The sequence below is a fragment of the Nanorana parkeri genome, unplaced genomic scaffold (genome assembly GCF_000935625.1).
Source record: "Nanorana parkeri isolate BGI_ZX_2015 unplaced genomic scaffold, ASM93562v1 scaffold2, whole genome shotgun sequence".
Classification (NCBI taxonomy): Eukaryota; Metazoa; Chordata; class Amphibia; order Anura; family Dicroglossidae; genus Nanorana; species Nanorana parkeri.
The window spans coordinates 4,648,836-4,661,486 of NW_017306270.1; the positions used below are offsets into that span (position 1 = coordinate 4,648,836).

The following is a 12,651-nucleotide window of genomic DNA, read 5'->3' on the forward strand; positions in this document are numbered from 1 at the left end:
CCCCCTCCCCGAAGATGGGCTGCCTGTAATACACAAATGAAAGACATCTTGCACCCTTAAAGGATCTAACCTTAGATGCACAAATCCATCAACGACCTAGACAACTATAGTGGTAGAATAAAAAACGGAGACTATATGACCTCTAAGTTCTTATCTGCCAAAAAATTTAGCTGACCATATTTGCTTCTGTAGTCTTTTGCTGGATGTTTTGTGATTTTTAGCAAGGTCTAGCTCTGCCTATTGGTGGCTTGATCTCTTGGCATTTGCCAAGCGGAACAGCAACTAAACCATCTCCTCTTTCTTTCTCTCTTTCCTTTACCCCTCTCTGTTCTTTCTCTTCTCCCCCACCCTCTCTCTCCTCCACCCTTTCCCTTATATATACTGTATATTGATTTTCTCTCTAAGTTTTGGTTTGAGTTCCTGCCCTTTTTTTTTTTTCTAATGTATCCTTTACTTATTACACTGAATAACTGTCATTGTGAGGAACATTTAAATGCTACAATTTACTTATGTATATTTCTGTGTTTCAGAAAACTGACAAAGGTGCTAAAAAACTATGTGGAAAATGCAGATAAACCCGGTATCACAGAACAAGTATTTAAAGTAATGAAAGCACTGGAATACATCTTCAAATTCATTGTGCGCTCAAGAATTTTGTTTATTCAGTACGTTTATCTAATTTTTACCTAAACAGAAATATTGTAACATCTTCTTTTTTTTTTTTTTTATGTGTTTAATATTTCACTTGCTGATATCCCTGGAGGGTCGATCTTCTCTTTTGCTGTGTTGCTCTTGCTGTTCCTGAGCCCCTAGCTTAGGCAGGCTAGATCATATGGCCTGCCGCTACCAATTATACGATTTATAAAACCCAATTGTATCAATCAGTAGTGAGATCAGAGGATTAAAAAGACTGTTACCATGTATATGATTAAAGCCCATCTTTAACTTAAAAAGTGTTAAAAATGTACAAGTACAAAAAGTACAAAAAGCAGCTCTCACTGTAACATGTCTGGCACTGTCCACTGCCAACTTCCCACTGTGTGATTCCATGGTGGTCCTTTTTCAGGTTGACAGTTGCCCAGTGATGTTCAATCCATTCCTGTTAACCCAGGACATCATGGACATATACCCCCTGTGGGTGCATCATCAAGTCACCCTTGGCTCACAGTAGTAGGCAGCAGGAACTGTACTCACATTATTACCTAAGCTCCATTCTTTGCAGCATTCAAGGCCACCTAGCACTGGAGTAAGAGGACATGTGACATCACATGACTGGACAGAAAACCTGAGGGGGAAAAAAGAACATAGAACTCCCCAGCTGGAGTTGGGCTTTAACACAGATTTAGTTAATCTCTTTTAATGTGTGTGTCTAAGAAACATGAAATAATTATAGTTCTCCTTTTTATAGTTTGTTATTGTTTTATATGCACATAGCTGTAACTGCATTAATGCAAAAGATTAGTGCTTTTATCGGCAAGTCTCACCTCATCTGTAAAACTGGAAAGAAAATAACTCCTCCTAAGGGTTTGCATAGACAGAATTATGCAGCATGCTTTCAGGTGCATTTGACTTGCATTTGAGAGTTCCAGAGTTCCTTCTAAGATGCTATTGACCTCTCACTGAGCTGCTCCAAGCTGCATTTATCTGGTCATTAAGTTGTGTAAGCAAAAGCGCAGATCAGCCGCAAAAAAAGGCCTCTATACAGGCCCTTACACAGCTGCTTGTACAGATTCCTGCCTTTTGACATACAGCACTCTGTAATTTCAGAACAATATTTAAAAAACTATTTTTCTATGGTGACAAACTAAGGTTTCTTTTTTTTTAACATTAGACTTTATGAAAATAAAGGAGAAGCTGAGTTCATGGAATCTTTGCTGAAGTTGTTCAAATCAATCAATGCGATGACAAGCAGCCAGACCGATCAGACTGTTATAGTTAAGGTACGTAAGAATCTATTTAAGTGCTTGCCATGTTCCTTGCTATTGTGTGATGTGCAGATTTCACATTTGAACATTTATTTTTATCCTACACTATATGAAAAAATGTTTGTGGATATCTGACCATTACATCTGTATGAGTTTGTTGGACATTCCATTCCAAAACCATGAACATCACTATGGAGTTGCCCCCTTTCAATTTGCGTGCCTGTGGGAGTTTGTGCCCATTAGCCAAAAGAGTATTTAAGAGGTCAGGTAATGATGCTGTATCAGTAGACCTTACTCACTGTTGGGGTTCCAACTTAGAATAAAGGTGTTAAATAGAGTCGAGGATCCGGTCTCTCCACTTCCTCCACATGAAGCTCATCAAGCCATGTCTTCTTGTAGCTGGCTTTGTGCATAGGGGCAGAGTCATCCTGGAAAGGAACGGGGCCTTCTCCAAACTGTTGTTACAAGCTTGACAGTGTACAGTTATCTAAATTGCTTTGAGACTTTTCACTAAAGGGTACTGCTAATGCTACAATCTGGATAATTTGGAGGGTCTTCCACATACTTTTGCTCATAAAGTAGGTGTAAAAGTGCATGTTAAAGGAGAACTATGAGGTGAGTGCTTTTCACTCACCTCATAGTTCTAGCCTACCTGTGACAATGAGACTGTCACAGGTCGGCTCAGTGGATTGGGAGGTGAGCGAACACATACCGGCGTTCGCTCACCTCTCCATCCTGTCACGGCTCTCTGCCGTGACAGGGGAGGGGCTGGATTCCCCCCTCCCCGCTCCGATCCGCCAGCGCTGACTGGCGGAACGGACAGGGTAGGGGGCGGGTACAGCTGGCTCTGCCTCTAGATAGGCAGAGCCAGCTGTCAGTCACGCAACTGGGCGGATCCCGGCACAATTGCTAGGATCCGCTTCAGCTATGGCGTCTCACTGCGGCGTCGCAGTATACCGCGAGCTACAGCTACAGGTATACTGAGCCTAGGGTGATGGGAGGACGCTAGTTTGTGTCCTCCCGTTACCCTAAGGAAAACTATGGGGAAAAGCCTTAACCCCATAGTTCTCCTTTAAGCTATGGAAATGTAGACTTTGCCCTTCAACCAAGAAATACCAGCAGGTCTCTCCTACTGTGTCCTTGTGGTCTCCTCTCTGCAACATCTGTTGCATGTGAAATATGTTGGCGGTACAATACATTAGGCTTGTCAATGTAAATAAATTATTTAATTTACAGGAAACCTGTACGGAGGAAATATGAAGATTGTTGAACTCTCCTTTGAAAAATGCTAGTTTGCTTCCTTTATACTGATAAAACAGATGCAACAACTAGAGCGATATCCCAAAAAACTTTAGTATAAGTGTGAGCACTAAGGTTATTTGTTTTCGTGGCTTCATTACTTTGAGTCACTACCCAAAACAAGTGTTCACATCAAAAGATGTGACTTCAGTCTGATTTGCTAATCCTTTTGCTTATTCCATGTCAATGGCTCAAAGCATTGAAGCTAAAGTCAGCCAAGCAACTAGCATCTTAGGAGATCAGCAGTGACAGCTTCTATATTTCTCACCGTACAGGTTCCCTTTGCATAACAATTTTGGTATTATAACAGCAAAGTGTGTGCCATATGCCAGTCCTCCCTGTTGGCTTCAAATTATTTTTAGAACTCTTAAAATGTGACCTAACCTCCCACAATTCATTGCTTTGTTATCTGTCAAGCATGTGTACTAGCAGTGTCTTCTAAGAGATGCTGCTATATAAGAGAGATGGATGGGGAGAGGCAGAATGGGGAAAAGGTTCATAGGCCCTAAAGAGAAACATTTGTTGGAAAACCAGTCTGATTTGTAACGAAAAAGAATTATGATATGCATCAAATAAAAATGAGCAGGTTAATCAATTAACTACACAGGTGAAATACATATACTGGCAAACAAAACAATTACCTGATAAGGGGTTTGTTGTTGTTGCCAGCCAGTCTTGCTTTACACACCAAGCGTGAGCTTTCTGCGAATGGGGTTCGCCTGTGCAAAACTGTCAGTAATCACTCTGCTACTTCCTGGTTTAGCATTACTGGTTCTTGGCTCACGCATTTGTCACAGGTGATGATGCCACTTCATTGTCCTATGTCACCTGGACAATGAGATGACGATACCACTTCATTGTCCAGCATCTGAACAGAATTTTAAATCCTTGGGTATGTAGTAACATAGTGATAAAGCAATGCTTGGTGCAAACCTAGTTTGTCAAGCCCGCTCAGAATTCTGACCTCTACTCCCTCTTCCTGCCCCAATCAGTTGCGGGAAAGCTCATTCCCTGTCCCGCAACTATATGTCACAAAGGGGAAGGGAGAGTCCCACCACAACTACTGACACTGATGGGGTCGGTAGGAGGGTGTGCCGGTCAGATTTCAAGCATGCTTTGGCGAACTCATCCTGATCTCTACTAGAACAGTAAACATTTCTGTGTATATCGAGTCCTATTCAGCGGTTTGTCTATGTTTTATTATTAATTATATTATTCATTTAATATTATTATTTTATTATATTAACTAGGGATGTCCCAATACCACTTTTTCAAGACCAAGTACTGTCCCTCATGTACTTGCTGATACCAATTACCGATACTTTTTCTTAAAGGGACATGTGACATTTTTTATAAAACAATACAGACTAATGATTTTAGGGCAGTTTCTCACCAGTGCTGCGTGCATTGGAGGTGACAGGTTCTCTTTAAGGTGACATTAGAGGTCTTTTAGACCTAGTGTCACCTTTCTACTTCACTGGATTCACTGAATGTAAATACAGCAGGCAGTGGCTGGGAGCAATAGCCAGCCTGCTATTGGATATTTTAAATTGCAATAGCCAATAGCAGGCTGGCTATTGTACTACCCGCCCACTGCCTGCTGTCAATCAGCGAAGGAGGGAACTGAGGACGAAGTTCTCAATCAGGTCCTCTCTTACTGATTTACAGCAGGCAATGGGGGGGTTACAATAGCCAGCCTGGTATTGGCTATTGCAATTTAAAATATCCAGTAGCAGGCTGTCTATTGTTACAAGTGTCCATTCCTTTTCCACTTGATGTAACTGTTTGCTTTTGGTGATATATCTCAGTGTAAGATGTCCATGCTTCTTATGTGTTTAATAATGCTCTCACCAGACCCACACAGAAGTTTTCCCTCTCAATGAAAGAAGAAAATGTCCGTTCTGTGTGAAGGCAAGATTTACAGCTTCTCTCCCCCGTGAGCACACTGAACGGACATTCTCTTCTTACAATGAGAGTGAAAACTGCTGTGCAGCAAGGAGCGTGGAATCTCACACTGACATATATCACCAAAAGGAAACCGATTCATACGTTGAAAAGGACGGGACACGGAGGAGCAGCCGCAGCTGAGATACAGGGGGGAGGGGGGCAGCGGGGGATCACAGCTGCAGTCTCTTCTGCCTTCTCGTGCTGGCTACAGAGGTCTGTGAAAGGGACACCGAGCTCTGCAGCCGGCACCAGGAGGGAGAAGAGAAGAGACTGTCCACACAACACGTCCCCCCGCCATGCTGTCACACTTCCGGAGAGGTCAGAGCGGAGAGGGAGCCTCGTTTGGTGGAGAGGTATTCCGGGGGAGGGGCTATGGCTGTCAATGGCCGAAGCTAGTTAAAATTATCTGATCTAGGCATCGGGCATTTTCAGGAGTACAAGTACTCCTGAAAATGCCCTGTATTGGCCCCGATACCGGTACTAGCATCGGTATCGGGACATCCCTAATATTAACCTATATTTTTTAATAGTAATAACACACCCAAAGGTTGTTTTGCAACATGGCCAAAGATTACAACTTCTTTATTTTACATATTTTAGAAAAATAAAAACTCTGCTTCTCTGCTAACTGTTCATATGTCAGTAACAGGAAAATTGCAGTAGGAAAAAAATGTATCTAAATAGTTTGCTTTGAGCTAAGTAAGAAAGACGTCTAAAGATTGCCTGAGGCTTTTTAAACCGTTTTTTCCCCCCTTTTTTCCCCCAAGGTAATAAGTGGAGTTTAAGATTTCTGGCTTTACAAATACTGATTAGCATGGCAGCACAGCAAAGTGAAAAACAAGTGATATATTTGATTAATATCAGAGTGCGGAGATGGCAAAATGGATTTGCAGTTTTGCGGGGGGAAGGGTGTTAGCGGAAAAATCTATGGAGCAATTCACATTGAGCTGTTTTGGTAGCGGGGAATGAAGTAAAGCATTGCTAATCATGGAATGACTTATAGGTTTATGTAAATGACTTTTGTTTTCATCTCTGGCACTTAAGAACTGAAGGCCAATCAATTCACTTTGAAGGCTTCATTTGTATTTAGCAAAACTGTGCCATTTGTGTTTTGGTTTAGGGATACATTGACACGTATTGACGGCTGATTACAGTTGCCATAAGACAGTTCAATTAAATCTGAGCTCCTGGTACAGAAACAAGTGAGGGTTAAAAGGTTAATCAGACAGATGGGTTTCTCTTGGTGATCGCAGGGAGGTTTTTGTGTCACGTTTACACAGCTAAAAGGGGACACCTACGGGTCTCTAGTACAAAAAGCAGAAGAGGAATCCTAACTCATGCATCCTGCAGAAGTGCAGTATTGTCAATGCTGTAATTTAACCCTTTCGCTGCCAGAGCCAGCTTTGCACATATGTTAAAATGCGCACTCTAGGCATGAGGATTTCTTAATCCCCCCCCCCTCTCTGCAAGAATTATATATTTTCTGAGATCGTGTGGAATAAAATGTGGACAGGTACAATTTTGTATGTCACGCGATCATAGATATTTATCAGACCCAGACTTTCAGTGAAAAAAAAGAAAAAAATACACATTTCAATTAATTGTATGAACATTAATGCAATATACCACCCAATTTTTGGTAAAATTTAAAAGGTGGGGTTGTGCCAAGCAAATAGATACCAAACATGTCAACCTTCAAAATTGCATGTGTATGTGAAATGAAGAAAAACTATAGTACCCAAAATTGTCAGGGTGATGCTTTAAAAGCCTTTAAGTCATCAGTTTAGAGTTGACAGCGAAAGATGGTCCAAGAAATATTGCTGTGTGCGCATGGATACCTAACATGTGGCACATAGGCACACTCAACACATGCTTGCATTTGTATGCGTGTGTACATGAGGTAAGGGACATTACAACATTTGGTTGGTGTTTTTTATGTTTATTTAACTTTATTTTTTTAACGTTTTTATCCTAACTTTACTACGATCACATAGGAGACTCACAAGCCCCCTATGTGATAGCACAAATGTGATTACAGATTCTCTTTAAAGTGAGACATTAAGGGGTCTATTGGATGTCTTCATCCCCGGCCATAGTGACTGAGGAATGACGGTTCTGAAATTGAAAGTGACAAAAAGCTTTTTTGCTTCTGGCTTTATATTGAGCACAGGGACGATTAGCAGATGGATGTCCGCTGATTAGTCATCCACCCCACCTACTGACACCCATCAATGTTGATCCCCCAGGAGAGGTCGTGGAGCCTGTGATACATGGGAGGAGGGGGTGGTAGTGGTGCCTTCAACATCTCTTGGAAGTGAGGTGCTTTAGTTGTGGAATTCAGTCGGTTATAATTCAGTCGGTTATATTCCTTCCAGTGTAAAGCTGACAGGCTGGTTTACTCATGTTAGCAAACTCCCCTTCTACTCCCCTTCTAAGCAAATGCCACTATATGGCATAGAGTGTAGGCACTAAAAATGTTAATAAAAGAAAGAGCTTTATTTTTAGTTTAATACTAAAAAAGAGCTTTTAAAAAAAAAAAAAAAGTCAGTGTACCAAAATAATTTAGATTTGTTTTTTTTTTGTTTTATAAAGCTTACATCACAGATCTAAGGCGTGCTTGCATCTTTAATAACGTAAGTTATAAGACCATAAAGGGTATTATTTAACCTCCATAGCTGCTGGGAAGTTTACACAGTTGATGGTTTCTCATGGCTCTAGTAACCTCTTGGCAAAATCTGCTACAGCCTTCATGGGTCACCCTAAATTTCTAATGTATATACCATTATGGAGTATGCCACAGCATGAATGTCAGGAAATGGGTGAAAACAGAGTGATGAGATTTATTCAGCTTGAGTCCTGTTAACAGTTTTTTTTTCCAGCAAAGGCTAAATAGTTAACCATATGAAAGGAGGTGGACATTTTTTTCTACCTAAAGATTTGCCTGGGAAAGACATGGGAAATGGGGCTGTTTGCCTCTATCTGCAATATTGCTGCCCAAGCTACTAGTTTATTTTACCTTTCTCACAGATTAGGGCCTAATTGGCATATATACTGTAAATACAAAACAGAAGAGAAAATAACGAAAAGAAGAAATGGACAAAATAAAGCAAAGAATATTACATCCCAAGAATTGTTACTATTTCCCTTTGTAACATGTTTCTAAATAACACAATTTGTATAGCATCTGTCCAATATATGCTAACATAGGTAGCTCCACCTTCCCAGTTTACCTGGGGGCTTTCCTGTACCATGTTTCCACTTGTATTTCTACTTGAAACAATCCATCAGAAGTGAAGGGGTAATTGTTTTCACCACTGTATTCAGCTAGGCCAGATTTAATATTCTACAATATGGTGATCAAAGCAGTCTCAGAATATTGCAATACCAGAAAACAGTCTTGATGACAATTCTGCCTATTCTTTCATTTTGCTACTTTTGGCAACTAATCTGAGAAGTCAACAGAGTAGATGATCTTATGTGTCAACATTTTTATCTATCACTCCCTTTTAAATAACCAATTAATTCAAGTAGTATTTACGAGGAGCAATGGCCTACCGCCAGCAATGTTTGAACACTATTGTGAGGTTCATGTCCTTTTTCTATTAGTGTGACCTTAATGTTTTAATGAAGCCTATTTTATTTGATAAATTCTATTGATCTCCTGCCTCAGAAGACATTGTGTGGTTTTCTGAATGGCGATCCAAAATTGCCTAAAAGTAGTTGTAAACACTAAGTAAACAACATTAGCTAAATGTTACCATGCATCATAAATAGTTACCTTTTAAAAAATGTATTTCCTGCAGCCACTTCTATCTACATGCACTCTAGTTATGGCTGACATTTTTTAGAGTGGGTTTCCTGATGCTGACAACAGTGAACCATACCTGCTTTATGGAAAACTTTCGTAAACAAAAAGCATATAAGCAAGTTTGTATTTTAATGTCATTAAAAATCACCTTTATAGTTCATTATAAAGCTGCTGTAATTCTCTAAAACTCTTCTAAAAAAATTAAGTGAAACATAGTTGGTGTATGGAATGCCCCCAGAAATGTGATTTTCTGCTTCTGTAGCTGACTCACAGATTTTTCCAAAAGTCTGTGCTATGATGGAAATAAAATTTTAGGCATTCCCTGCAAAAGAAATTTCATATTGTTGAGATACTCCCTAAGGGTTAACTACCTCTAGAGGGATGCAGAAACTGGAACTTTCCTCATTAGAAGAACACAAAGTGCACCAAGTGGTTATAATGAACTCGACCCTTCCATTCAGGAATCAGTTTGGAGAGGACATGGTGAAACAGTCAGAAATTTCTTCAGAACAGAAAGGGGTAGGAATCTGCAACAAAGCTTGACACTAAACTCAGGAGTTAAATCTTAAAAATGTATTCAAGTACCTTAACTAATTACAAAAATGTATCTTATTTGTGTATCACTCGGCTGTGGATCCTCAAATCATCTCTGAATTGGTGCTGACACTGTCCTTCCTTCTGGAGGGTGGCTACTTTTTTTTTCATTTCCCCGTGCAACCTGTTTGTGTTGTAAACTAGCCACCGCTCTAAGATCAGTCCCGTGATAGACTATAGTCTTAGGTTTAGTTTGTTAATTTGTATTGAGATTGTAGTCCATCATGGGAGCGAGCTTAGAGCGGTATAAAAAGGCATTTTTGTTATTGCTGGATTTTTCCATGCTGAAAAGATTCACCCCTTTTATGTGTACTTGTATACATTATAACCAAGATGGAACCTGAGGGGAAATGCAAAATTATAGAGATGTCACCACAGCAAAATGTAAGGGAATATTTTCCTTCAGGGACAAATATTCCCTAAGATGGGAAGTCCTTTCACTTTGTATAGACTTTCTCTCATTTACAGTTTTGTCCCCAGCATGAGAAATGAATGGCAATCCCTGCAGCGGCACGCATGCAGTAGAACCCCCCCCCCCCAAAAAAAAAACGGAGGGTTTTAATCCTTTCCTACTCTGGAAAAAGAAGTGTGGCTGTCCATACACTTTACAGTTAAGGTGGACTTTCAGTCAGGCAGCCAAATACACAGTTGAAGTACATATACACTTAAGGGCTGATTTATAACTCGCTGGGTGGATGCTGTTCAGCACTACCACCACCAGATGGCATTACTCATTAGTGCCATCTACTGGCAGTAGTGCTGTGTGAATGGCTATAGGAATTATAAATCAGCCCCCTTATTTGCCAAAGGCTTTGTAATTCTCTTCATCCAATCTTGTGATTTCCACACCATAGCCATACTGCACAGCCAGGAAGATGAGTCCACTGCTTCCTGGTTCTGCTATTTTTTGCTATATAGCCCACGTAATTGTTCAGAGTGTTATGATGCTGATCTACTGTCTATTGTCCTGGTTGGAGACAAAGAGATAGCATAGGAAGCTGCAAAGCATAGCCAGGAAACAAGGCTACCACCTGCCTGTCTATGGTATTATTAATTATTATTATTCAGGATATAGCGCCAACAGTTTGTGCAGCGCTTTACAATAAAAGGAAGCCATTACAATCACAATACAATTCAAGACAAGATGGTAAGGAGGGCCCTGCCAGTGAGGGCTTACAATCTAAAAGACTATGTGAGTGAATGATGAGACCGACTGAACTGAATTACAAATCCTTTGGCAGCTGGAGCAGTAAAAATATATGTATTTCAATGTCTATTTAGGAGTTTGCCCACAGTAAATCTTAAATGGATAGCCATACCGTGAGGTGCAATTTCCATGCTTATAATTATGTTAACCTATATTGCTATGTGCAGGTCTTGAACTAAGTAAGTGTTTTATTTCTGTTCTTCTCAGATTTATCCCTTTTTATTTTCTTCCTGTTCCATCAAATAGCCATGTTATCAGGCCCGTAGAGATTTGTGATCCGTAGAAAAGATGCCTTTGTTGGGCCCCATGTGAATAATTCTTGTGCCTGTGACTGTTATTATCGTATCTGTATAAGGTCTATGCAGATGGATAGTCGCCTGTTCAGATTAAACCATTTAACACTACGGGACACATGTGATAGATCTCCCAATGACTGTGATTCGCTAACGAGGTGGAAAAAAAAAACACCTCCCGAAAGCACAAGAGCCAGTTCTCCCTGGTTTTGAAAATAAAGAAAACATTTTTAATCATTAAAACTTTATAGTAAATGCTGATTTTTTTTTTTTTTGCATTATTAGGAGTGGGCGGATGCTATGTAGAAAAACAGAAATGTATGGCTAAAGTCAGTTTATGGTTTCCTTATTATTGTAGTCGCAAGGAATTGTGTTTCTAGGAGAGCAGGTGTTGTTTTTTTTTTTTTTTAACTACAGGTTAGAACCAAGGTAGTGCATTGTATTTTTTTTTTTGTAAGATAGGATTGCATGTAGTTATAGGGCAAGGGTGTGCAAACTCTGGTCCTCCAGCTGTGGTGCACCTACAAATCCCATTAGTCATTTCAAGACTTTGAAATCCACAGACATAACTTCCAGAGGCATGCTGGAGTTTGTAGTTTCACCACAGCTGGGGGGCTGGAGTTTGCCTACCAAGTTATAGGATTTTAGCATGCCAGATGCAGAATGTAAATATCTGAGCTAACAGAGTGTATTGGCATGCATGATGCACCCCCTGAGTATTTTTAAATGCCAGATGTTCTTGTGTGATAAGTAAACATTAAAAAGTGATTTGAAATGCTTATGGGGAGCACAGCTACATCAGTGTTTCATATAGGTACAAGGCTACCCCACTCCCTTTTAGTCCAGTTATCGTGTGACTTGGGAACCCCTTTTGTTTGCATGTTTGTAATGTTTCCAAACACACATAATGTTGGCTCCTTTCTATTACATATATAAATCTTTATCAAATTGTACAAAAGTGTTTCTGACAACCAAAGGTCACATTACAACCTGCCTTGGACCTCGGAATCTCATAGCGCTGTGAGAATTAGTTATGCGCTGCAGATCCAACTACCTGATTTGTAAAGAACCATTTGTAGCTTTGGCTGGATAGCTGTTCACTGAATGGTTTTAAGCCTCTAGTCTGGAATTTGCCTTTGTATTAACAAATGTACAAAATGCAAGAACCTTTGACAATCCAGTCCTACATCTTCCTACATTGATCTTATTAGACCTTAAAGGCTGTAGGTGGTGGGAGAACCTGCAAACTCTCACACGGAGATGTCTCCTATTCAGTCCTCAAGAGTTATTAGAAGTAATTTGTGACTGAATCCACCAACATCCATTTTAAATATTAATCTCTTTCCTCCAGATTTCCAATTTGTTCCTGTGTTCTGTAACATTCAAAGCTTAAAGTGTATTTGCACTTTCACAGCCGAACTGGGATAACACCTATTTTATATTTGGTACATGTTCCCATTCGCATAGCATAAGCTAAAAATAAAAATGCTTCTTGCAGTTTAAATTGTTTTTACTTGGGTTAGAAGCATTTCTTTGACCGCCACCATCCTTTTTTTTTTTGTCTTCCAATGCCTTATG

General features: G+C 40.0%; 1 protein-coding gene across 1 annotated transcript in view; it reads left to right on the forward strand.

Annotated features, from left to right (window-relative positions):
- The window catches only part of DOCK1 (dedicator of cytokinesis 1), a 373,877-nt gene that overhangs the window by 134,663 nt on the left and 226,563 nt on the right, over positions 1-12,651 (forward strand). Inside the window, exons 23-24 of the mRNA XM_018561275.1 lie at positions 531-665; positions 1,832-1,940. Of these exons, the coding sequence (XP_018416777.1) occupies positions 531-665; positions 1,832-1,940 (244 nt within the window). The remainder of the gene's footprint in view (positions 1-530; positions 666-1,831; positions 1,941-12,651) is intronic.